Source organism: Egretta garzetta, unplaced genomic scaffold (assembly GCF_000687185.1).
Source record: "Egretta garzetta isolate BGI_Z169 unplaced genomic scaffold, ASM68718v1 scaffold46, whole genome shotgun sequence".
NCBI classification, from domain to species: domain Eukaryota; kingdom Metazoa; phylum Chordata; class Aves; order Pelecaniformes; family Ardeidae; genus Egretta; species Egretta garzetta.
In genome coordinates this window covers 839,026-866,607 of record NW_009260268.1, presented here as the reverse complement: position 1 = coordinate 866,607, position 27,582 = coordinate 839,026, and the positions used below count along the sequence as shown (strand labels likewise).

At 36.9% G+C, this 27,582-nt stretch overlaps 1 protein-coding gene across 1 annotated transcript in view; it reads left to right on the top strand.

Moving 5' to 3' along the window:
• Window positions 1-27,582, top strand: part of VEGFC (vascular endothelial growth factor C) — an 80,303-nt gene that overhangs the window by 50,367 nt on the left and 2,354 nt on the right. Inside the window, exons 2-6 of the mRNA XM_035897798.1 lie at window positions 6,085-6,298; window positions 7,691-7,881; window positions 17,497-17,648; window positions 24,181-24,290; window positions 24,542-24,872. Coding sequence (XP_035753691.1) covers window positions 6,145-6,298; window positions 7,691-7,881; window positions 17,497-17,648; window positions 24,181-24,290; window positions 24,542-24,872 — 938 coding nt within the window. The 5' untranslated portion in view covers window positions 6,085-6,144. The remainder of the gene's footprint in view (window positions 1-6,084; window positions 6,299-7,690; window positions 7,882-17,496; window positions 17,649-24,180; window positions 24,291-24,541; window positions 24,873-27,582) is intronic.

Here is a 27,582-nt window from a genome sequence, read left to right as displayed (position 1 = left end):
ATCCAGGATTTCGTGTTAAGTATGCTACAACTGATTCATATGAAAATCACTGGACTGTTTGCAGTTATCAAAAAGCTTACTTTGGTCCTAAAAGTTGCAGATCTTCTCTTACCAAAACAGTTGTTAATGTTATACTGCTTTCAGACAATAAAACAATTATTTAGGGCTTGGTTTGTTTGTTTGTTTGTTTTTTTAAACTTAAGATTACATTTGTGAATAACCAGCTTGGTGGCAGTAATTGCATCTACAAGCAGTATTTCTTTCCAAACTTCACTAATCTGGGCTTGCGTAAGATTAATGAAAAATTAGAGCTCTGCTGATCTGTAGTACATTTGTATTGATGTTACTTTTTTTGTGTCTTGTAAATTCTAAATGGGTGTTGAAGTCTGGATTTCCATTGCAAAACCATTTTGAGGTTTTATTTTTTTTTCCAATGTCCTATACTAAAAGGCAAAGAAAGAGCAAAGAATTTGGAAGAAAAGGTAGAGACCAAGACAGTGTATTTTTGTGAAATTAACCAAAAATTAGACAAAATAAAAACATGTTGCCCGACAACTTTCATATTTACAGAAGTAGTTGCATTCCTCTCTTAAAAATGTAGAAACTTTTTAACAATCCTTAGTGATCTGATACTTTTACTGTATGCCAGACACACTCTTCTAATCAACCAGAACTTAAGATTTAGTTTGATGTTCATGTCAACATTAAAGTTTGACTACTGTACAAAATTAAACCACTCCACAGGCTCCTTACACTTTTGTTCCTTTTAACAGTTTGACACAGGTGAGAGTAATTTGCTGCAGTTCAAAAATACATGCCTTTCATAGACTTACAGTGAATATACTAGGAAGGGATCATTTATCTGTGTGTCAAGGTAGTATTGGAAACATATTGAAAAATCAATATATATTTTTCTATTCTTCTTTTTTTCCCCTGGCTCTGGGCACTGCATGTACTGTATTTAGTATACATGTATGGACATCCTTCTCCTTTTCTTGCTAAGTCAGAAGAGAAACAAAAGTCCTTTAGTGATCCAAGTTGGTTTTCCACAGTGTATTTGTAAGTTTGAATTGAAGCCATCTTTACAAGAAAATGGCTTTATTAAACTAAGCACAAAATAATTCAGATGCAATAATGATGATTCATTTTTTTAAAAAAAGTAATTTTGTATATCTGCTCCAGAAATTGTTTTGCTTTGTTCACACTAAGTGAACGCTTCCATGTTGTAGGCAGTATTCGCTATCCTTCACATGGCACTCTGGCCCATGGCATATCCAGGAATAAATGCATTTGAAAACAATACTTTATTAAATTAGATACAGTACTTCATTAAAACCACTAATTTCTGCATGTTTGACTGTTATTCGTATATATTTTATATGTGTATACCGAATTTGCTGTCCAGCTGGAAAGACGTGGCTTGATTTCCCAACCAAAGAGGATTTCATCAACACAGATTATTTCTAACACATACATCATCTTCCCTGCTCTGTGTGCTGGCTTCTTATCAACTCAGTGATTTTGAGTTTCAGTACTTATGTTTCTGATGATCTAGTACCTTGAATATCTGAAACAACAGTAGCCCATGTTTTGTGTACAGTAGGGTGCACATGCTTTCAAGGAATTCATCAGAGGTTGGTGATCCTTTGGTTGGGTTCTCTTTCCATGTCACCCCCATGAACTGCTGGTACCTCCTAGGATCAGCTACTAGACGACTAAACACGGTTTCCCTTCCTGTGCCTTTTACGTAATGGACTGGCATCCAGCCCTGTGACAGGATACGCACGTCGCCTCCATGCTGTGACCTCCCGTGCCGTGCGTATTCCCATCACGTGGGAGGCACGCATCTGCAACGCTGGCATTTACTGCTCTGGTGCAGCAACCTGCTTCCCGTTACTCAAGGGGCATGTGCTGCCGTCCTCTTGGGAAACAGCCTGGCAGGGATGAGGCTACTCGAACCCTGCTCTTATCGCCTCTTGAGAGAGATGAAAGCAAGCAGACAGTGGCTGAATTAGTTGTTTGTTCAGCTTGGATTTTTGTCTGACCCACTGATTGAGAATTTGTGTGGCATCCTGAAGAGAGACCGAGGGAGCAAGATGCTCTGTGTTGCCAATGAATTTAGCAAGGCCCCAGGGTGCTGCTTGCTGGGTGGCTTGGGTCAGAGATGACCCTTCCTATGGAGGCAAGAAAGAAGATGAAGTCCTGAATGAGCGCATTTCTGAGACCAGTAGCTTGATTGTTAAAATCTCTCAGGACAAAGTCTAATACCGCGGTCATCAAGGCTTTAGTGAAAACTTTTTTTTTTTCTTCTTCATAACACTTTGATGTATAAAATGACTTTGAAATCTGCATTAGCTTTGTCTTCTGTAGTTGCAGAAATTAGTTCTGTGAATCTTCTTTACCGGGGTGTTTCTGTTGGATTTGGTAACTGATAAGGAAGCGGATACAACGGTACACGCCATGTTGAACCCTTTTGGTTGGTTTGTGAGACAAGGAGCAGTTTTGGCTCAGGTCAGCTCGTTCAGAACCAGTCATTTTACTTGCATAGTGTTCAAAATTGCTTAATTGAAAGAATTTCTTTTTTGCTATAGTGGAATTTGAGAATCTTAAATTTCAATTTCTACAGTTTCATATTTCTGGTTTTAGACACACGTTTTACACAGTTACAGCAAGGGCAAAAGTTTTGAAGTAACCTGTGCAGTCTGCAGCCACTAATAAGACACTTTTTACAAAGTGTACCTCTATATTTTGTGTCTCATACTGCCATCTAAGGGCCACGTAGGCTGAGAAGGTGGCTAAGTTTCTTCAATGCTTTTCTTTCCCTTTTCTGCCCTTCCCTTTGGGAAGTCAGCAATTATTGATGAGATGGCAGGGAATAATAGCAGTCCTTTGATGCAATATCTTGTTTCATCTAAGAGGATAGAGGAATCTTCCAGATAGGTGAGAAATTAGGATGTAAATCAGAGTTGTAGTCTTTTAGGAAAATGCAATTGCAATGAGTTTGTGTAGAAGCCAGCATATAAGAAAGTGAGATTGCAGGATTTGAGGCTACCCTTGAAACAAGAAGTTCAGGAGCATAGTGTTTAGAGTCCATGCCCTGGTTTCAACTGGGATAGAGTTAATTTTCTTCCTAGTAGCTGGCACAGTGCTGTGGTTTGGATTTAGTATGAGAAGAACGTTGATAACTCACTGATGTTTTGGTTGTTGCTGGGTAGTGCTTACACCAGTCAAGGACTTTTCAGCTTCCCATGCTCTGCCAGGGGCACAAGAAGCTGGGAGGGGGCCCAGCCAGGACAGCTGACCCCAACTGGCCAAAGGGCTATTCCAGACCATATGATGCCATGCTTGGTATAGAAACTGGGGGGAGTTGGCCTGGGGGACAGGGATTGCTGCTCGGGGACAAGCTGCAGGTGATGAGCAATTGCACTGTGCATCACTTGGTTTGTATATTCTTTTGTTGTTGTTGTTACTGTTACTATTATTTTCTCTTCTGCTGCTATTCTATAAAACTGTCTTTTTCTCAACCCATGGGTTTTACTGGGTCGTCTTCTGACTCTCTCCCCCGTCGCACCGGGGGGGGGAGTGAGTGATTGGTTGCTTGTTGCGCCTCCATGCTGTGACCTCCCGTGCCGTGCGTATTCCCATCACGTGGGAGGCACGCATCTGCAACGCTGGCATTTACTGCTCTGGTGCAGCAACCTGCTTCCCGTTACTCAAGGGGCATGTGCTGCCGTCCTCTTGGGAAACAGCCTGGCAGGGATGAGGCTACTCGAACCCTGCTCTTATCGCCTCTTGAGAGAGATGAAAGCAAGCAGACAGTGGCTGAATTAGTTGTTTGTTCAGCTTGGATTTTTGTCTGACCCACTGATTGAGAATTTGTGTGGCATCCTGAAGAGAGACCGAGGGAGCAAGATGCTCTGTGTTGCCAATGAATTTAGCAAGGCCCCAGGGTGCTGCTTGCTGGGTGGCTTGGGTCAGAGATGACCCTTCCTATGGAGGCAAGAAAGAAGATGAAGTCCTGAATGAGCGCATTTCTGAGACCAGTAGCTTGATTGTTAAAATCTCTCAGGACAAAGTCTAATACCGCGGTCATCAAGGCTTTAGTGAAAACTTTTTTTTTTTCTTCTTCATAACACTTTGATGTATAAAATGACTTTGAAATCTGCATTAGCTTTGTCTTCTGTAGTTGCAGAAATTAGTTCTGTGAATCTTCTTTACCGGGGTGTTTCTGTTGGATTTGGTAACTGATAAGGAAGCGGATACAACGGTGCACGCCATGTTGAACCCTTTTGGTTGGTTTGTGAGACAAGGAGCAGTTTTGGCTCAGGTCAGCTCGTTCAGAACCAGTCATTTTACTTGCATAGTGTTCAAAATTGCTTAATTGAAAGAATTTCTTTTTTGCTATAGTGGAATTTGAGAATCTTAAATTTCAATTTCTACAGTTTCATATTTCTGGTTTTAGACACACGTTTTACACAGTTACAGCAAGGGCAAAAGTTTTGAAGTAACCTGTGCAGTCTGCAGCCACTAATAAGACACTTTTTACAAAGTGTACCTCTATATTTTGTGTCTCATACTGCCATCTAAGGGCCACGTAGGCTGAGAAGGTGGCTAAGTTTCTTCAATGCTTTTCTTTCCCTTTTCTGCCCTTCCCTTTGGGAAGTCAGCAATTATTGATGAGATGGCAGGGAATAACAGCAGTCCTTTGATGCAATATCTTGTTTCATCTAAGAGGATAGAGGAATCTTCCAGATAGGTGAGAAATTAGGATGTAAATCAGAGTTGTAGTCTTTTAGGAAAATGCAATTGCAATGAGTTTGTGTAGAAGCCAGCATATAAGAAAGTGAGATTGCAGGATTTGAGGCTACCCTTGAAACAAGAAGTTCAGGAGCATAGTGTTTAGAGTCCTTGCCCTGGTTTCAACTGGGATAGAGTTAATTTTCTTCCTAGTAGCTGGCACAGTGCTGTGGTTTGGATTTAGTATGAGAAGAACGTTGATAACTCACTGATGTTTTGGTTGTTGCTGGGTAGTGCTTACACCAGTCAAGGACTTTTCAGCTTCCCATGCTCTGCCAGGGGCACAAGAAGCTGGGAGGGGGCCCAGCCAGGACAGCTGACCCCAACTGACCAAAGGGCTATTCCAGACCATATGATGCCATGCTTGGTATAGAAACTGGGGGGAGTTGGCCTGGGGGACAGGGATTGCTGCTCGGGGACAGGCTGCAGGTGATGAGCAATTGCACTGTGCATCACTTGGTTTGTATATTCTTTTGTTGTCGTTGTTACTGTTACTATTATTTTCTCTTCTGCTGCTATCCTATAAAACTGTCTTTTTCTCAACCCATGGGTTTTACTGGGTCGTCTTCTGACTCTCTCCCCCGTCGCACCGGGGGGGGAGTGAGTGAGTGGCTGCGTGGTGCTTGGTTGCCAACTGGGGTTAAACCACGACAAGTCTGAAGAGTTTCAGCTGAAACTCTTAGCAGTGAGGGATTGTGCAGTTCAGATACTTAAAGGTACCAATGTCCTTGCTCCCTACTGATTTAAGGATTAGTGCTTTATAATAGAATTTGCTTACTAAGAATTTCCCTTAAAAGGGACCACCAAATCAAAAGATTTATTTTTTTCTAATTTTTGTATTTCTGAGTGTTTTCATTTTCCTGGACTAAGGGAAAATGGGCAAAAATGTGGTGTTACTTTAAGGGTATGTGAATCACATGAACATCATTTAAATATTTTGGGGTTTAAGCATTCAAAATTTTATCATGAAAACTTTTCCTTCCAGTACAAAAATGCTTTTTTTTTTTTTTTTTTAATCTGCAAACTGTACTTAGGCTTAATTCTATAGCTCCTTTCTCACACAGATGTTTTGCATGAGAAGTATGCTAAACAGTTAGTGATGCAAGCAAAACGTTTCAGTCTTTGTCAATATAGTACTGTTGGCGTTGACTGACAAAAGCAGTTTTTGTAATGAGGACACCTTTGAGCACAACTTTATTTTACAATTTATGAGTTGTTTTTCAGGCCAGTTTCCAGCAAACCTTGTGTAATAGAGAAAGTAATTAATCTTGCACGTTACTTTGACAGGCCCATGCAAGCAAAGACCTGGAAGAGCAGTTGCGGTCTGTGTCCAGTGTGGATGAACTCATGACAGTACTTTACCCAGAATACTGGAAAATGTTCAAATGTCAATTGAGGAAAGGAGGCTGGCAACACAACAGGGAACACTCCAGCTTTGACACAAGATCAGACGATTCACTGAAATTTGCCGCAGCACACTATAATGCAGAGATCCTGAAAAGTAAGTATGGGACACAAAACACATTCTAACACACAGTAAGTTAAAATCCAAAAGCTTGTCAGTTGTGTCAAAAATATCTTAAAGGCTAAGCATCATCAGTGAGTCACCCTCAACAGTTTGATTTGATGTAATAGCTATAAAATAAAATCTTTGCCAGTCAGCCTTCCATAATGAAATAAATTGCTCCGCAGATGTATTTTTGGTACATCTGTTGTAAGAAAGGTATAGACTGCTTTCTCAGCTCAGTAGATAGAGGAAGTTAAGTGTTTTCAGATATAAGGAATCCTGCTTTGTAGAGTCTGTAACGATTTTGCAGAAAGCAAAGAGGGCACTAACAGTTGGATTCACTGAACTGTTTCTGCTCACCTTCTGCAATTACGTCACAGCTGCCAAAGATTTCTTCTCTTACGCGTTACTGCTTTAGGAGACCAAATCATCCACTTGTAGCTTTTTCCTCTTACAAGAGGGCTGTTGTCACGATGTTATGCTCAAACCAGAAAAAAACAGCATTCAAACAAGTATGTCAATACCACTTAGTATTTCAGATGGCCTGGATAAAAATATAATTAGCTTACATCTTATGCAAGTGTTTGCAGGCAGAGAAGCCCAGGATATATACTGCGGGAGGTGTATTTTCTGCCATGATATTGGAAATCATGTGCCTTAACGGCGACATTAGGTGAAATTTCCATTTTTGTTAAATAGCCTACCGAAAACCGTCTCCAAGAGAGAATAAAGGGGCCTGTACTGCTGCAAGTCTCATGGCTGTTTAGTGTAACATTGTATTTGGGAAAAGGCTATAGAACATGTAAAATGTGTGCCCAAATTTGCATGGATAATCTGGACATAAATATCACCTTCCACATTAAATCATATGGTATATATAGTTGCTAAATAATAACCTTTTGCTTTAAATTATACTCTGGTAGTTAACCAAGTAAACATGTATTCAAATTAATTCCATGTTAAGTGTGTAGGCATTAAATTTAATGTTTTTAATACATAGTATCCAAGTGAAGTACTGCGTAGGACCAGTTAAAATTAATTTGCAGAGATGTGCAGTACTTCTTTAGACTTCACTCACCCCAGGCATTCGAGAAGGGACACATACAGCTTTAGCTGTGAATGCCTAAGATCTGCCCAACCTTGTTAAGTTCCCTCTCAGCTCTCCGGTGACTTTTCTTCTGCTCCATGACAATATGTCACCTCCCTATGAAGCAGAAAAATTAGGTTAACACAGAGACGTGTGTTTCACTGAATAAAGGGTGTGACTCTAGAAATGCATATTCTAGTTCTAAACTTCAAAAAAATAAATCCTACTAATTTACTGCAGGAGAGTATTGGTTTTAAACAGTTACTTTATAACACATGAAATTCCCTATAACTTGGCAGGTATTGATACTGAATGGAGAAAAACTCAGTGCATGCCACGTGAAGTGTGTGTGGATGTGGGAAAAGAGTTTGGAGCAACTACAAACACCTTCTTTAAACCCCCATGTGTATCCACCTACAGATGTGGGGGTTGCTGCAATAGTGAAGGACTCCAGTGTATGAATATCAGCACAAACTACATCAGCAAGACAGTAAGTTCTCACTCTTATTACAGCTCCTTGCAGTTCCATTTATGATCATGCATATTTTAAACTGTCTTATTGCTACTACAGGAAAGGAAAAATAATCAGTTCCAGAATACATAGGAAAAACAGCTGACGAGACTACTGCCTGGAAGAAAATGTTTAACACTCTTTTCTGCCAAATGTACTGGGTTTTTTTTTTAGGGATAAAAAACAAATTATGATGTCCTGTCCTCAGTTTTTATATTATCCATGAAACTTAATTCTATCCTTTTTTTTTTTTTTCTTCTACCATTTCCCTGCTGCATGAGGCAAGCACTCTCTGGTAAACTAGCCTGTAATTTTATTTGTGAAGACTGTTTTAGGACATGTGCAGACAGGATGCATGTTGCAAATAAAGCCTTTTAGGAACTGAACTTTACTGTATTAAGAGATATTAGCATAATGTACCTATTTGTTTTGTTTTAATGCATCTTCCTCAGGTGTGTGTGCAGTTTTTATTCTTTAAGTTCAGGGCTAGTGATCAGGTAGGAGTATGAAGAGATTATGCATTGAGCCTGTGAGCTGCCTTTAAAGGAAAAGCATACACGCGTTATTTTATTTTAAGTAGCTGTAACAATTATCACGTTATCTTACAACAATATTTCCCTCAAAAATCATGTAAAAATAGTCATGCTTCAAAATGTTTGCTAGAGTATTTTGCTTTTGTTACAGTTTTTGGTAGGTTTTTTTGTTGGTTATGGGCTTTTTCACTTTTTGCCTCATCTTCCTGATACTTTGAAGAAAACTAATTTTGGTGTAAATCTTGCTTCCTTTTTCAACTAGATTCATGTACCTAAAGATGCTGTGCATATTTATAAGGAAGATACACAACTGCAAATAAAATTGTAGCCCATGGAAATGTCGTTCCTTAGTGCTCTGAGCCTTCTTGAGAGGGGATTAGGGAAAGGAGACATAAAGAAAACAGGAAAAAAAACCCTCATTTTTTTAATACCTTTTCTGTTCTCATTTCTCACCAAGTCTGTCTGAAATAGTATATTCCACCAAGAATTTTCAATCCTAAGTGTGAGCTAGTGGTAGACAACCGCAAGGCACAGGAATAATGTAACTCAAATAGCTTAAATGAGGAAAACTACAACACTGATTTTGTTCAAGCCCATGGTTATTCCCACAAACAGCTGTCCTAATTCCAGTTGCTTGAAAGATGCAAATTTACTTTCATGTTACAAACCAAGAAATATGAACTTTCTTCTTTTTTTTTTTTTTTTAAGGTATTTACAAAGTTTAGCTTCCTTGAATAAAGGATTCTCTAGTTACAGAGAGAGTTGTTGCATTTAGAACAGATTTTCTGGTCTTTGAGCATGATGTCAGTTTGGGGTAAATAATCCCTTTCTATTCATCTTTCTGTTCATATCTATTGAGTGGAGTAAATTTTTTTGCCTAGTAGAAAATGTTTAGACTAGTACTGAGTTTCTTCTTTAAGTTCTTGATGTCATTGGTGATGATATGATATAGGAGTAGTTAAAGATTTGAGAAACTCTGAAAAGGAAAATATTAAAGGACTTATCAGAAACAAAGGGGAAATAGCATTGTTTTGTTTTCTTTCCTATTCTGTAAAAGCAAGCAATTTAATATCTGAGTTTTCTATCTTGCCTCTGCTTTCCAGTTTTATCTGGTCCCTGACAGAATGGAGTTTAAAAAAAAAAACAAAACAAAACCTTAAAAGGGGAGAGAGCTATAGCTATATCTCTTCATCTGTCATCATCCCAAATCTTTTTAAAGTTATGTGACCACAGGTTATCCTATATCAGATGAGAATTAGGAAGAAAAAAGTATTGGATTCAAGACCCTTCTGTGGAATTCAGGTACCCTACATGCCTATTTTCACTACTGTTTTCCTTTTTTTTCCTGAATGAAATGAGAACAAATGGTTAGTAACCAGGCATCTTTTTTTTTTTTCATAAGTCACCATTTTTGTAGCTTTATTTTTTGTGCATAAACTTCGTAAGATAAGCTTCATACTGTTCAGCCTGCAGAAAAAGTGCTTAATGGGAAATTAACGTTTCAGCTGGAGGTCTTGTGAGGGCAAGCTCTAGCACTGGTTCCCAACATTAAAGTCTAAAGAAAGTTGATATCAGCTTTCATCAAAATTAATTAAAAAGAAAAGAGCTTAACATAGAACTTATTTTTATGGGGAGCAAATCATTGATTGCCAGAATAGACTAGGTCAGATGTTCCCAGATTGGCTTGTAGAACACTCTGGTGGTCCAGAGAGAGGTCAATAGTTCTCTAGTTCGGGCTGCGTTCCTCCTTTCTAGCTACATAACTTTATTAAGAGAAAAACAGAAAAGTATTTTGCTTTGCTTTTAACACTGTTTTTCCACAAAACCTGTTTTTGTAGTTGCTAAGGGGTGTTTATACAATCATGGTTGAGATATGAAACAATTTCTTAATTAAGATGTATAAAGACCTATAAAATAAGGTCTACGAAAACATTTGAGGACCCTCTAGGCTAATTCATAAAATGCAGTAGATCTTTTTCTTCTCCTTCATCCGTGACACTGCAATAGCCCTATTTTGTACGTGTTGGCTTGTCTACTAAAGGTCTGTGGGGAAGGTGGTTGGCTGGTTGTGGGGTTTTGTGGTATGGTTGTGCTGGTTTTTTTCTCCAACTTGTTATTAATCAAGTAGCCATTCTGTTTCCATGACAGAAGTAATTCAACAGCAGTTACAAAGACTGGAACTACCTGGTGCAGCAACAGCCTGTCCCTGAGCTGTACGTTTTTATGCCCCACCTATAGGCACTTGCTTATAGATGAAGGGAAGTGGTGAGCAGATGTCCAGAGCCATCTCATTCCATTCTTCCTCTTGGCTGGCAGGGTGGACAGTTTTTTGGCTTCTTTCAGATCATTTGATGTAAAGGTCCTAAATCTTCTTGTTTCATGGTTACAGTAATAGTCCCACAAGGGAAAACATCTTTCTAAGCAGTTTGAAATTAGATTTAGAGGAGTTTTTCTCACAGGAAACAAGCTAACAGCTTGAAATTGTTTGCCATATTTGAGATGTACATGGTGTTCCTTTACACAATTTGGAGATGTATATGTCACAGGAATTTTCAGTTTGTTTGAACTTTACCATTTATGCCTTTTCCCATGCATTTTTCTATGTTAGACTGATGATTATAATGATAGAGTAGGTACTATTAATATAGGGAGATATATCAGTATAAATTCCAAATGTTTTTTGTTAAAATATCTTTTAAAAAGTGATTAAAATGTAAAAAGATAGACTAAGAGACCCAAGCATATTAGACAGATAGAAAATGTATTATATCAGATAAGTTACCTATTGATGTATCACACATAAGCCTTGAAATACTGTTTTTTTAAAAAATTTAGATAGTAAAATAAATAATGATGATGTACCATTTTTCAAGTAGATTTTTTTCATTCTTTCCAGTATAAAGAAGTTTTGAAATCAAACAGTCTTACATCCTTAGCTTGAAAATCTCTCTAGACAATTTGTGCTCTGTTACACTGGTTATATTTGGCCAGCCTTACTGACACTTACTGACAGTGTAGTTAATGTGAATCTGGGAAAAAAATCATACATAAATCCTATATTTGAAATTTATCTAGAATGACAAGCTTCCCTCATCCCAATGTGAAAATAAGAGGTTTGATTATTTTATATTTCAGAAGTCAGTGATCATAATAATAATGTGTGCTGATGCAATGGATATTGGCACATATGATGATAGTCTTGAATAAATTAATTTAGACACTGAAGCAAAGAAATACTTTGTATAGAAATCAATAGTTTGTCTGGAAAGTATGGCATGAAGTCCTTCTAGTCTATAGAAGGAGCTATCAATGCAGTGAATCAAAAATACATGCTTTCCTCAGGATCAGTGAGGAGGAATATATGGGATTTATTTTTACAGGAATTCTGATAGTGCTTTCGGTCAAACATGTAAAGATTCCTGACTGCTGTTAGATTATTATTTTTTTTAAAAGGTTAACATCGTGCTGAGCTCTAGGTTGTGGACCAGACTCTGGTCCCACCCTTTTTTCTATTCTCTGCTCCAGCTCTGTAAATGGCTAAAGGAAGAGCACTGCCAGTGTGGGAACTAAAAAGAGCCTCTTACAGCATGGTCTATGGGACCATGCAGCTCTGGCCTGGAAGCTCTTGCACAGATGGCTGAAGAAAGAACAAGACTGGGAAAAAGGGGGACTGTTGCACTTGGCATCACAGTAACTGCAGGTTGCAGAGTGCTTAAGGCCAGGTCTGGTTGGGTAGAGTGATTCAGAGACACCTTCACTTGGTGTCCTCTTGCTGTGCTTCTCACTTTGAGAAGTACAATACAGAGCGTGTGCACTGGTCTTCTAGGATTTAAAAAACTGACAAGTAAAAGAATGAAAAAACAGGAAAAAAAATGTTTGTAGTTGCGCACGTGGTCGTAAAAGTGATCTAATTACTCACCTTTGTATCGGTCTGAAAAGTACTTTAGTTGTATACCTGTCTGTACTGGGAGGCAGAAAATACAAGTATAAGAAGTTGACCTTCGGGTCTGTAGGATATGCTGCCTTTTAGTTTTGGCTGGTGCAGTGGAACAAAGGTTAAGTATTGAGCCTAAAACACACCTTATTACAGATTGTGTAAACCAAATGTATGAAGAATTACCTTCCTTCATTTTTGAAGATGAATGTTTCAAGTTGGCTAGGCTGAAAGACAGATATAAAATCATCTTGATAATGGTCAGTGGGGCAGAAAATACATATCCTTAAAAAATAATTTTAAAAAAGTCCTGCAACTGTAACTTTTTTTAAAAAATCCATATAGTGCCAAAGATGGTGTCATGGTTTTAGCACAAAATTTCTATTTAAGCTATTTACTGTAGAAGGCTCTTGAATTTTTTCATGACAAAGAAAATGGGTAAAAAACATGTAGTTTTGTGTAGACACATAGTCTTGTTCAATGGTAAGCAACTCTAGCTTAATATTAAGATTATCCAACATATACTCCATTATAAACTCTATTGTAATTTTCAGCCTAAATTTGCTGTCCTTTAACAATAGGGGCTGAAATTTTCTCTGCCAGTACCTGACTCAGATTGCTGTGTTGTGTTTACTTTTAATTTTTTTTCTTTAAAACTTCAGCAAAAGTGGTGGTTCTGCTTTTTCTTAAACCAGAGTGAGAGATAAGTGTATATAGCTTTATCGTTAAAACAAAAATGGTGATTTTTTGTTTCTCTGGGGAAAAAAAACAAATTTGTGTTCCCTTGTTTTAGATAAAGGATATGACACTTGTTCGTTTGTATTAGGAATGTGTATTTTGTTATCTTTGAAACAGTCTGCATACTTTTAAGTGTTAAAAAAAACACCTAGGAAACAAATGGAATTGTTGGGAGACTTGATGCAGATTCAGATCTAGGCACTTAAATCCTATATTCTAGGGGCAGCCTGTCATTGATACACCCACCTTTATCATGTTGGGAAGGAAGGAACCTGGGTGATCCAAAAGTAGCTGGGACAAGTTGTGCGTGTGCCAGAATGCTAAAAACTATCATAAGGAACCCAAAAAGAGGGAAGGGAAATTAAGCTTCTTGGACTGGCTGGCTGAAAGGGAAATTTTGGCTGGGCTGAAATGAGTTGAGCTTGGCACAGAGAATTGTCATATTGGGTGAAGACCTAGGGAGGCAAGGGCTGAACACAGTACTTTGAAAAGAAATAGAATCTCACTAGAAATGGTGAGAAAAAGAACACCTGCAAGCTGGGTTTCTGTGACAAAACAGCCTTAGACTGGCTGAATGGCATGTGTTAAGTTCTTGTGAAATGCATTAACTGTATATGTTTTTCAACTGTTCTTCAGCTACATCGAGCTTTCATTAGTATGTCTTATCCACTGAGATTAATAGTATGTTACTGACTTATGTTTATGATATTAGCTCATATGGAAGAGATTAGGACAGTATTTTGATGGTTATTTGGGGGGGTGGGTGTTGTTTTGTCTTGTTATATATAATACTCTTTACTTATGCTCTCATATTGCTTTGGTGGTTGTTTTCCATTGGTTTCCTGACCTCAGTGAATGTGGTAGCATTCACTCAATGTTGGTAGCACAAATGTACAGGACAGCATGGGCAAGTTGAATCTAATTTTTTCTTTTAACTTTTGAGTATTTGCCTCTAACTCTAGCAATGCTCATTTAATGTATTTTACTTTTCTGTTTAATGTACTATAATTACTGACATTTTTCTCAAAAAATAAAAGCTCTCCACTGAAAAAAACCTGCCCTTATCCCTACTACTGTCGGATCTCGTGTTCTGGGGACTGAAGCTTGTTCTTTGCAGTCTTTGGTTCTGAATGTCTGTCTTTAGGCCTTGGCCCTTGAACAGTCCTGAAGGAAATGTCTTACTATGTTTTGAAGTTGGGAAGGGAGAGAAGATTTGGGCCTCTAAGAATACAGTAGACCCAATCCTTTACTGAATGAGGGATCAGACAGAAATATAAGCCATCTGATCTACAAGAAGTACCTCTATGGGCAATGTGGGTACCAGCACTGGTACCCCCAACCAGCAATGTTGTCAGAAAAGAAGGGAGTCAAGAACCAGCCTCATACAGAAATGTTATGGTCATTTCTCATAGAAATATCCTTTCTAGATATTGACACTTGGCTGTTACATATTGCCAAACATGCCCTGTAGTGACAACAGATGTTGAGCTTACTGTTCTATTGGATTAAGAAGATGAACAAGGAAAAAATTAACACATGCTAATAAAACCAGAAAGCGTTCCAGAAGGTCAGATCTTACATAACTCGAAATGTTTTATTAAGGTGATAATTCAAACCCAGCTAAGGTACATCAAGAGTTTATTCATTTACACTTAAATAGCTTCATTGGATTTAGAGATGCAACTATCAGCTGAGAGCAGAACGTAGATTTTCTTTATAATGGATGTTATTTCAAAATGCCAGAGATTATTTAAACAGGTTTATTCTGAGTATTAAATACATTTTCTGTAACAGACTACTTTTCAATAATTTATTTCTTGTGAAATCTCTTCTGGATGTATTTTCATTCTCAGAAGAATAAATATCTTCTTTTCCAGTATGCATCAGAATACTGTATCCTAACAGCATGTGCAAACAAATAAAAAGTGTAGGAGGAACAAATCAATAATTCCAACCCCACTATTTCACTTCCGTCATTTCCATTAAGGAAAATAGTTCTGTTTTATATTCTTTTTCAACATTTTGAATTTCAAAATTCAAAAATTCAATTTCAAAAATGCTAGTTCACGTATCATTTTAAGCACTGCCCAAAAGTGATTACTAGAAATGTAATACCTTTAAAGCAGAGAGAAGAGTGTCTCTACATTATTTTCCACAAACATGGTTCTTTTGATCCTTTCTGTCTCTTATCTACAATACCACCTTCCTCCTCTCCAATTTCCTAGTTAGATTGTGCATTATAACAATACCTACAATGGCCTTCAAACAGGCCATAAAAATAAATTAATAAGTACAGAAAGCTATTTGAAAATAATATAGTATGAAATGTGTTATGATTATTGCTCTTTTTGGATGAGATATCTTATTAAGAATGCCTTTTGTGATTAATTTAAAGGAACTTTTATAATAGATAAGGGTAAAGGAGCCAATATTGGTTTGGAAGCTGAAAAGGATTATAAGTATAATAAAAAGTTGATTAAAAAGTCTGTTTCCAGAAGTCTGTGTTGAACTTAGTGAAAACCCTGGAGGCATGTCTGGTGATAATTATGTTTGAGAGAAGCAGACACTAATTTAGGCATTCCTTTTATTGATACCAAACTTCAAACTAGATGTGGACTTGTGCCTTTATCTTATTAATGACTCAAGACCAAAATTTTAAGAAGTGTTATTTATTTTGCAGCTGGAGCAAGAATCCAAATGTTAATGTGTTTTGGCTAGAAGTCTCTCTAACAGGAGAAACTCTTTCCATGATAGCTCTGGATTTATTTTTTTTTCATCAGTATTTGGAAGATGCAGGAAACTATTTTCTGTTTTGGTTTTCCTTCTACAAAAGTAAAATACCAGTTTGCATTTTCAGATTCTAATGGGAAAAAACACCACGTAAGGGATATGGTACTTTTTGCACCAAAATAATAGCGTCATAATCTGCCGTAATAGAATAAAATGCAAATACAATACTTTTGCTGTTTCAGTTCTTCTATGGTGACACCCCCCTCAACGTTACTTTTCTAAAGATCCAGTCACTAAATAATATCAAAATTTGTTTTGTAAAATAGAGAATATGTGTCAGCGTTGATGATACTTTATACAGTTTAGGTTTAAGATGCACAGTTTAGGTACATTGATAGTACAAAGTGCCTTGTGGATACTTGGTGAATACGTCCCACATTGCTGCACCTGCGTGCTTGTCCGTGCTCAGGCTCGCTGGCATCCTTCAGTGCAAGGTGCTGCTTTCAGGACCTCCTATCGATGTACTTCGTCTTTTGAGTCATTTAAAATGACCACCAGTTTTGTTACATTTGCATGCTGCCTATGTGCCATACTATAAAGTTATGGATTATAAAAAAGCCTTTCAAATAGTTCTCAGCTAAAAATCAAAGTATTGTTATACAGTCTCATCAACTGAAACTGGAATAATAACCAATGACCATGGTTTTAAAGGTAGTAAAGTCCTGGAAGATGGAGAGATATTCTTAAATATATTTGCAAAAGTGACTAAATGCCTAAAAGGCAACAGTGCACTATTATCTTATTAAAAATACTACCACAAATAGTTTTTAAGACTTTGAACTAAAGTATTTGTCTAACTTTCTAGGAGACTATTGAGATTTGACTCTTACAGTGAAACCTTAATTTCATAAAGTGCCTGTCCTGCATTGAATACTGAAATGAATCCCACTGTTTGTCTGTTATCACATGTTCGGTTTTTCCACAAGGTGTTGCTGAAGTTGTCCTCTTCCACCAGTGGAACTACATTTCCCAATAAATTAGGTTTTTATTCATTCACATACGTGATTATTTTATTAATAGTGAATATTTCTTAATATTCTGAAAAATATTAATAGTTCGAGTTGCATTCTGTTAGGGTAAACATATAATTTGCATTGATACAAATACTGGAAAGTCAAAAATGCAGTATGCTGTGGTTCAAAACTTGTTCATCCAAAAATGTTTTGATCTAAAGCCAATATACTGCTGTTTTACACAAGCTCTTGTAGTTGTGCAACTGATGTATTAGGTTGTAGCTTACCCCCTTTTAAAATTATTATTATTATTCTTTTCCAACTTTTTGAAGCACTTTCCAAATGTTACGCTTTAGATTTTTTAAAAGGCTGCCAATTTGAGGTCATTTCCTCCAGAATAATGAGTTCTTTGTACATTTTCCTCTTTCAGCAATGTTAGTTTAAATGTTATAGTAAGCAAACAGGCACGTAACAGGCTTTAACACTAAAAATGTTGTCATAACATAGCTATTGTCACTGAATGATGGTAGAAAATAAAACCCCAAACTTAAATTCCTTACAGCTTTTTTTTGTGTGTTATATTATTTTTACTTGTACTGATACTGAACTATAAAACAAGTTCTTTGCTTTTCTTTCACTTTCATAGTTGTTTGAGATCACAGTGCCCCTCTCTCATGGCCCCAAACCTGTAACCGTCAGTTTTGCCAATCACACGTCCTGCCGATGCATGTCGAAGTTGGATGTTTACAGACAAGTTCATTCGATCATAAGACGTTCCTTGCCAGCAACACAAACTCAGTAAGTATAAGACTTGTCTTTCCTTTCACGTTACGAGCAAGCCCATATAATTAGATTTAAAATATTGCTGGAAGCTTTCACAATGAAGATATGTGAACTTACACCCATTAGTAGTAGTAGCAGAATGTGTTTTGTAAAGGAGCTAATATTGTTTTATGTGGAGAGAATGTTACTAAAGTAATTAGCACGGTAGCTTTTTACCCAGCGGATAAACTGGGGCTAGGTCATTCAAAAATGAAGAATAGTGTTGTTTGTGGGGTTTGTTTCATGGAAAGAGCTACAATGCAATTGAGGCTTAAAGGAAACATCAATAAAATCAACTTTTTTTAAAAAAGTAATCATAGAAGCTATCCAAAAATACTTCCGACTTTTGCAAATAAGGAGTAGACACCTTTTCTCTCTCAAACTGTATTTTCCTATTTAAAAAGCGGTTTAAAAAAAGGCCTACTTGTAGGGAATCTTTGACTACAAATCTTTTTGAACATCTTCATATGCCATAAGTGAAATAAAACAGAATGTGAAGAGGAAGGAAAGGGTTAATTGAGAGTCCACAGAATTAGCACATCGATTTGTGTGGTGATTATGAATGAAAAAAAGTTACAGAAGAAATCTGTCACTGAAGCAATTCTTGTTAAAACACTTGAAGAACTCCTTCCCTTAATTTTAGAGGACTGAGTGATGATGTATAAATATTTAATAGGCAAAAAATACATAACAGATTAACAGTTGCTTTATGGAAGAACCAATGACTAGAAGCTGAACTGGAATTATTTGTAGACACTTTTAATAAGGTGAGTGAATGGTGCAAAATGCCCAGAGTTGTAAGCTAGGTTGTCTTCTCTGTGTTTTCATTCAGTTAAAGTCTGGATTTTTTCTGACATGTTCCAGCTAAAGACAGATTATATGCTGTTTTAATTCAAATTATTGAATTTGTTCATCAAAACATGGATCATAAACAGTGGGCTAGAAAAATACTAAGAAATAAATCTATTAATAGTTTAATTAGTTGCATGTTTGACAGATTATAAAAAAAAATCAAAACCCACAAGTCAATAACGAAGTCAAATTATGCTGACTGTTGGCAGCGTCTCAGTGCTTCTAGACTAAGAGCAGTTGTAATTACCATTGCAAGAGTTTGTTCTCACCAGGAAACAGCTACTTGTAGTTAGAAGGAAGTAAGGGTACAGATACAAGACTTTGACCAGCACTCAGAGGTAGCTGGCTGTCCTGCGAGTAAGGAATCATGCTTCAGCAAAGGTAAGACAGAGTAGTACTAGATCAGAATATATACAGGCCTCCTCTGCTGTTAAGTACTGTCTTTAAGTTTAAAAAAATCTATGTCTTTCTACAAGAAAATAATTAAAATCAAGCAAACAAAACCAAACTGAGCGCTTCTAGACCCTAGGAAGGAAAAGAAAAGATATTTACATGTTCCTGATGGGTGCCTGGATGCTTTTCAGAATCCCATTGGGTTTTTTTAATTTGTACTGATGTTCTCAATTTCTTTTCAACTTCTTATTTTTCCATAACGTTTTTGTTTATAGGTTTGAATGCTAGTGAAACTGTTGCAAAACCAAAACTCGGAAATGTACGTTCTTGTCACAGTAACAGATCTTCATGTGTGCACGTATTTATGCACATGCTCATTTTAACAGAAATACTGTAATGACTTTCTTACGTATTACTGAAAAGAAAAGCCTAAGAGTATAATCTCTGGTTTTAGGGTAGTAACACTTGGGATCTAATAAGAATTCAAGGCTGGATTATGCCACGATGCACAGGCACATGTTAGAAAGAAGAGAGAAATCACATGTAAGACAGAGTACAAATAGTTGATCTTTTTTTTTTTACATAAACTATTTCTACACAACTTTATCCTGATAATTAAGGTCAAGGTCTTTTCCTTTTCTCCCACTTTTTTCCTTTTAAAAAGTAGTTGCTACCTCTACACACTGGTGGAGCTGAGGCATGTCTGTTCACGTTAAGCAGTGTTTCATAACACCTCCTGGATTAATGGTAGCTCTAAGTTGTACTCTTCTCTGTGTATATAGAGTGTCATCAAGATGTACAACTGAGAAAATTGCCACTCTGTTTTAGAAATTTAGTGATTTGGGGAGGGGGGGAACAGAGATGTTTTCAATATGCATCATTCAGATCCAAGTATCTATATGATGGCTTTTTTCTTTTCCCCATGGTTTGTAGTTAGGCACTTACAGAGCTGATAGTTGGATGTGTTTTGTACACGTTAAGTAAGTGTTTCCCCCTCTTGTGCATTATCTGTCCTGACACTGATGGTAACAAGTTAGCACGCTGGGGTTTTTTTTTGGTTGGTTGGCTGTTTTTTTAAGTTAAGTTGAGTTGACAATGGTTTGGAAAAAGGTAGTGAAACTTTCTGCAATGTGGTTTTGCCTCTGATTTTTTTTTTTTTCTAGCCTTCCTGAACTTTCCTAAAATCTTACAGTAAGTCATTTTAAAATTTCAGCGATATCCCCCAGTAATTTTCTGTACTGGCAACAGCTGGAGTAGAATTTGTAAACAGGCAGTTGCAGTTCCTTTTGCTGGGTGTCTCCAACCCTGATGCTGAAATATGTATCATTCTCTTCAAGTTCTGGTAACCTAGGTTTTGTATCAACATTGTCTTACAGGTTCATGTGTGCTTGGTGTTTTCTTCATACCCTGGCTTCCTTCTGTAGTTAGTTTTAAATGGTCCCAGCTAGAGCCAGGCTGCCCTAGGTGTGAGTTGTGTGGGTTTTTTAAACAGAATACAATAATACATCTGTAAATTATCCATACTGTTTCTCAAGCAGAATCAGGAGGCAGGCAAAAGGATAGACTTGGCACAAGTGAGGGAGCAAGAGTGAGATCATTAGCAGAATGAAATCAGGAAACACCAGCTTGATAAAACATGCGGTGAAGGGGAGTGGTATACCTGAATGATGATCACGGAAGAATGTCCCAGCACCTGCATTTTTGAATGCATGAGTAAGGGTGCTCAGGGGAATGAAAAATGTTTAAAACGTGTAATGTATGTGCTGTCTTAACAGATGAGGATTTTAGAAATACTACAGAAAAAAATGTATAAATGACACAGCCTGGGTTCATGAATTTAGGCATGACTTGTTAAAAGTTGTAATGTCACCTGTGGTGATAAATTGCAGGCAAGGAAGATCAAATAATGCACAAATATTTTATCTGTGGTGTGTACCTACTAGTTAAGTTGAGTCATCCTTTAAAAACAGACCAACTGGTCTTAGAATTTTTTCTTTCTTCGCTTACTACTACCTTGGCCACAGAACTCTTATCAGGTAAAGAACATTAAACTGTAAAATTGTTTATTGTCTTTCATTTCTAAAGTGAAGAGGCATTACTGGTGTAGTCCAAATCTTGAGATTCAAGAAAGCTGTCCAGGATTTCAGTGGCTAACAAGAAAGAGTCAGTTAATGTCACAAAACTTTCACATAAAGGGGAAAGGAATCTGATAATCTAATTTTGGTTTAGAGTTTGGTCTACAGCGTTCATTCAGAAACTATTACCAGCTGTTTCTTGATGTCTGTATGTGTGATTGCATGTTTGACAGATTATAAAAAAAAATCAAAACCCACAAGTCAATAACGAAGTCAAATTATGCTGACTGTTGGCAGCGTCTCAGTGCTTCTAGACTAAGAGCAGTTGTAATTACCATTGCAAGAGTTTGTTCTCACCAGGAAACAGCTACTTGTAGTTAGAAGGAAGTAAGGGTACAGATACAAGACTTTGACCAGCACTCAGAGGTAGCTGGCTGTCCTGCGAGTAAGGAATCATGCTTCAGCAAAGGTAAGACAGAGTAGTACTAGATCAGAATATATACAGGCCTCCTCTGCTGTTAAGTACTGTCTTTAAGTTTAAAAAAATCTATGTCTTTCTACAAGAAAATAATTAAAATCAAGCAAACAAAACCAAACTGAGCGCTTCTAGACCCTAGGAAGGAAAAGAAAAGATATTTACATGTTCCTGATGGGTGCCTGGATGCTTTTCAGAATCCCATTGGGTTTTTTTAATTTGTACTGATGTTCTCAATTTCTTTTCAACTTCTTATTTTTCCGTAACGTTTTTGTTTATAGGTTTGAATGCTAGTGAAACTGTTGCAAAACCAAAACTCGGAAATGTACGTTCTTGTCACAGTAACAGATCTTCATGTGTGCACGTATTTATGCACATGCTCATTTTAACAGAAATACTGTAATGACTTTCTTACGTATTACTGAAAAGAAAAGCCTAAGAGTATAATCTCTGGTTTTAGGGTAGTAACACTTGGGATCTAATAAGAATTCAAGGCTGGATTATGCCACGATGCACAGGCACATGTTAGAAAGAAGAGAGAAATCACATGTAAGACAGAGTACAAATAGTTGATCTTTTTTTTTTTACATAAACTATTTCTACACAACTTTATCCTGATAATTAAGGTCAAGGTCTTTTCCTTTTCTCCCACTTTTTTCCTTTTAAAAAGTAGTTGCTACCTCTACACACTGGTGGAGCTGAGGCATGTCTGTTCACGTTAAGCAGTGTTTCATAACACCTCCTGGATTAATGGTAGCTCTAAGTTGTACTCTTCTCTGTGTATATAGAGTGTCATCAAGATGTACAACTGAGAAAATTGCCACTCTGTTTTAGAAATTTAGTGATTTGGGGAGGGGGGGAACAGAGATGTTTTCAATATGCATCATTCAGATCCAAGTATCTATATGATGGCTTTTTTCTTTTCCCCATGGTTTGTAGTTAGGCACTTACAGAGCTGATAGTTGGATGTGTTTTGTACACATTAAGTAAGTGTTTCCCCCTCTTGTGCATTATCTGTCCTGACACTGATGGTAACAAGTTAGCACGCTGGGGTTTTTTTTTGGTTGGTTGGCTGTTTTTTTAAGTTAAGTTGAGTTGACAATGGTTTGGAAAAAGGTAGTGAAACTTTCTGCAATGTGGTTTTGCCTCTGATTTTTTTTTTTTCTAGCCTTCCTGAACTTTCCTAAAATCTTACAGTAAGTCATTTTAAAATTTCAGCGATATCCCCCAGTAATTTTCTGTACTGGCAACAGCTGGAGTAGAATTTGTAAACAGGCAGTTGCAGTTCCTTTTGCTGGGTGTCTCCAACCCTGATGCTGAAATATGTATCATTCTCTTCAAGTTCTGGTAACCTAGGTTTTGTATCAACATTGTCTTACAGGTTCATGTGTGCTTGGTGTTTTCTTCATACTATCACCCTGGCTTCCTTCTGTAGTTAGTTTTAAATGGTCCCAGCTAGAGCCAGGCTGCCCTAGGTGTGAGTTGTGTGGGTTTTTTAAACAGAATACAATAATACATCTGTAAATTATCCATACTGTTTCTCAAGCAGAATCAGGAGGCAGGCAAAAGGATAGACTTGGCACAAGTGAGGGAGCAAGAGTGAGATCATTAGCAGAATGAAATCAGGAAACACCAGCTTGATAAAACATGCGGTGAAGGGGAGTGGTATACCTGAATGATGATCACGGAAGAATGTCCCAGCACCTGCATTTTTGAATGCATGAGTAAGGGTGCTCAGGGGAATGAAAAATGTTTAAAACGTGTAATGTATGTGCTGTCTTAACAGATGAGGATTTTAGAAATACTACAGAAAAAAATGTATAAATGACACAGCCTGGGTTCATGAATTTAGGCATGACTTGTTAAAAGTTGTAATGTCACCTGTGGTGATAAATTGCAGGCAAGGAATATCAAATAATGCACAAATATTTTATCTGTGGTGTGTACCTACTAGTTAAGTTGAGTCATCCTTTAGAAACAGACCAACTGGTCTTAGAAATTTTTCTTTCTTCGCTTACTACTACCTTGGCCACAGAACTCTTATCAGGTAAAGAACATTAAACTGTAAAATTGTTTATTGTCTTTCATTTCTAAAGTGAAGAGGCATTACTGGTGTAGTCCAAATCTTGAGATTCAAGAAAGCTGTCCAGGATTTCAGTGGCTAACAAGAAAGAGTCAGTTAATGTCACAAAACTTTCACATAAAGGGGAAAGGAATCTGATAATCTAATTTTGGTTTAGAGTTTGGTCTACAGCGTTCATTCAGAAACTATTACCAGCTGTTTCTTGATGTCTGTATGTGTGAAAACATTTTGTACTGCAAAAAGCAATGTAGAAAATCATGCCTCTTGCTGCCTATGAGGTATTTGGCATGCAAATATTTTTTATACTTGTCTATTTTCTATATAAGGTTTACATTCAAGGGTTAGAACTGTTTCCAAACTACATTAGAAAAGTACAAATATCAGGTACTAGAAGTTAGAGCTAAAACTTGAAGCATGAGAAGGACAAAACACTGGTTGAAGATTGCTGTAGTGGGGAGAACCTTAATTAGGAACAGATTTGATAGGAGTTAAAACTAAGATTATGAATGAGCTGAAGCCCTTTGAAAGGTTTTTGTAATGGAGCGAAACAAAAGCAATTAGCACCTAAAACGGATTTTTTTTTTCCTGAGTGCTTATGGTAGTAAATCAACAAAATATTTCATTCCACAGGTGTCACGTGGCAAACAAGACCTGTCCAAAAAATCATATCTGGAATAATCAAATTTGCAGATGTTTGGCACAGCATGATTTTGGTTTCTCTTCTCACCTTGGAGATTCTGGTAAGCAGTTTTCCTTAAACAATTAAATGTAGTTCCATGTTTGTTTTGCCTAAAGGAGAAATTAAAAAAATGAAAAGTGAATAGTTGAATCTTTATTGAAGCTATTACTGGTTGTTGCCTGTCTTATGACATATATTTGTTCCTAAAACACCTTAAAAAGTACGAATTCAATGCTGTTTCTTCCCTTAAAAATATGGGATGGGTAGAGACAAAATTCTGATAATTGTACAACTTCTCTGCTGTATTTCTAGACACATCTGAAGGATTCCATATTTGTGGACCAAACAAGGAGCTGGATGAAGAAACCTGTCAATGTGTCTGCAAAGGAGGTGTGCGGCCCTCAAGCTGTGGACCTCACAAAGAACTAGACAGATCATCCTGTCAGTGTGTGTGCAAAAACAAACTTCTCCCAACTTCCTGTGGGCCCAATAAGGAATTTGATGAAGATAAGTGCCAGTGTGTATGTAAAAAGACCTGTCCTAAACATCAGCCACTAAACCCTGCAAAATGCATCTGTGAATGTATAGAATCTCCAAATAAATGCTTCTTAAAAGGAAAAAGGTTCCATCACCAGACATGCAGGTAAAAACTCAGTCTTTAGCCCTTTCATTGTGTTTAAGGTATGAAATTTTGAGTTGTGTCATTAGCTGTCTTGTTGGATTGCTTTGTAGCCTTAAGTAAACAGTAAGCCTCTCTCCAGTTCAGTTTTACCTTCTATGGCAGAGAAGAGTATTTTAAAGCATGTTTAGTTTCTCTTACTACTACTTCATATGACTTCTTTTTTTTCTTTTGATGAAAATGAGGTGTAAGTTCAAGCTTCTAGTTTTTTTATACTACTTAAAATCTCACTCTTATTTTTCCCAAGAACCAAATATTGCAATTCAAATAACTCAAATATTTACAATTAGATTGCAGGGATTAGTTCTGGAGGATACCATCATTCATTTTCACGTTCTAAATTTTTGCATATCCTCCATTTCACTCAACTGCTACTAAAGATTTATGAGTGCAAAAAAAGTCATAGCTCTGGGCAATTTCTGTGAGAAGTAGACATATAGAACTCTAAAACAGACCACCTACATTCATAATTTAAAATGGGATTTGGTCAAGAAAAAAACTCTGCAATTTCTTTATATATCACAGGAGCTTTTCCTTCCATGACTGCTATACGCATAGTGGTAGCAGTCTATATATAAAAATGTGAATGACTTCAGGTTCTGAGAAATAAACAATATTATTTCTGCTTTGTATATTTTATGAGGAAAGCTTTCCTGTAAAGTGAATCTGTTAAAACAGAAACAATCCCCTTTGGAGCAGAAAGACCACTTATTTATTAATATATGGGAATTCTTTCTATTACATTAATGACAAATAACTATTCCAGAAATGCAAATGGAAAATAGAAAATTGGGACATTTAAATGTCTGTGGTGATTCATTGCTTACCAAAAGTAAACCTTATGTATTTTTTTAATACAACATGAAATTAGTTGGCATAAATACATCACTATATATATACACACACACATTAGTTCATCTTGAATCAAGAACAAATGTTCAGAGGAATGAGACCTGTGTTGAAGTCCCTAAAATTAATAACTGAAGTCTTTAAAGTTAACATTACCTGTTTTGCTGTTTGGCCTTTTGAGTGGAATAAAATATTTGTTAGAAACATAACAAATAGTTTCTTCTCTGTTTGTCAGTTCTTATTTCAATTTTGTTTGCAGAGGAAAAAAACCAACCTTATTACATGAGCTTTAGCACATTGCAAAGCCTTAGCACTACTCAAGTGTGTGCTTCCAGAAGTACTACACATATAAACTATGTGTATTTTAAAATAACATTCATAACTGGAAAAGTCAGGCATTTAAAAAGCTAAGAAATATCATGATAGAGATCTGATGCCACTTCTGTTGGTTTAAAGACTTAGTATTTGAGGGAGGGAACTGAGCTTAGCTTTTCTCTTTGTTGTTGTGGTTGAATATGATAAAAGGTTTGAATCCTTTCTCACTTCCAAGGACAATGTGATACAGGATGCTTTTAGCTGTTTCTCTTTCCTAAGCAGTTTGTCTTTGTGTGGAGGAAGAGAGGAATATATGTATATGGTGTTACTCTATAGCTCTACAACCAATAGCTCTGTAGGTAGTAGCACTGTCAAGGAAAATAGAAGATGCAATCTCTCCTCCTTCTTAAGAAAGCACTTAGCATAGGTTTCTCACATTTTTGGTGTGTCCACAAGCTTTCCATAAAAAGAAAGAAAAACCTGCAACATCCTGTTTGTCTTCTGAAAGAAAGATCCCTTACTGTTATGAGACTACATAAATGGAGGTACCACTCTATAACTTTGTGCAAGATGCCTGAGACTTAGACATAAGCAGACCTGTGTAGCCCCATGCAGACAGATAGTCCTTGTAGGTTCTGGTTTTGAAGCACTTGCATTTTTATGCACTGTACCTAAAATGCTTCTGACTCTAATGTTAGACCCTGCTTCAGAGGACAGGAATAAAAAGTCATTTAGAAAGAACAAGACAGAAAGAAAAGGAAAAGGAAAAAAAAAAAAAAAAAACAAATCAACCAAAAAAATCCAAACCAAGCCAACACCATAAAGTATACTGGTTTTTAAGGTGATCATGCTGTTACCACCACTAAAAGTAGCACTCCTTGTTCAGTTTCATCTGTGCAAATGTTGTTAGACTCTCCAAAATCTCAAATCTGAGCATTTGATAGTAAAAATCACAGTTACTGACCATAAAGAGAAAGTTGCCACTGACTCATCCAGCACTATACAGACACATCTATCTTAGCACCAACATGCTCAGATTGTCCTCATCAAAACAGACATCCATTGCATGAAAGTACTCCATAAACAACACAGCCTAAATATTTTGAAAGACCTGGTCTAGTATTTTCCTAAGCAGAATTTCCTAAGGAAAACACATTTATATAATTACATTGATTTTGCTACTATTCACCCTGTGCTATCACCTCAAAAATTTATTTTGGTTAGTTTTGGCAGGGCCAGATAAGTAAGCATCTCAGCTGCAAAGCATTTCAGAGGAGGAGAGGGGCTTTCTTGCTCTGTTGAAATGTCCCAAATAAGGATAAGACTGCAGTACCCTGACCTTGACTGCTGCTAGACACAAACTCAGATGAGAGGGATGCTTTATAGCGCTGTAAATTAAGTTGAAGTTCACAACTCGCTAGGATGCACAAATCCTAAAGTGAACTCCTTGTATTTAATGATTCTGTAACTGCTTTTCATTTTGTGCAATTTGTCATAGGAAGGTGGAAGT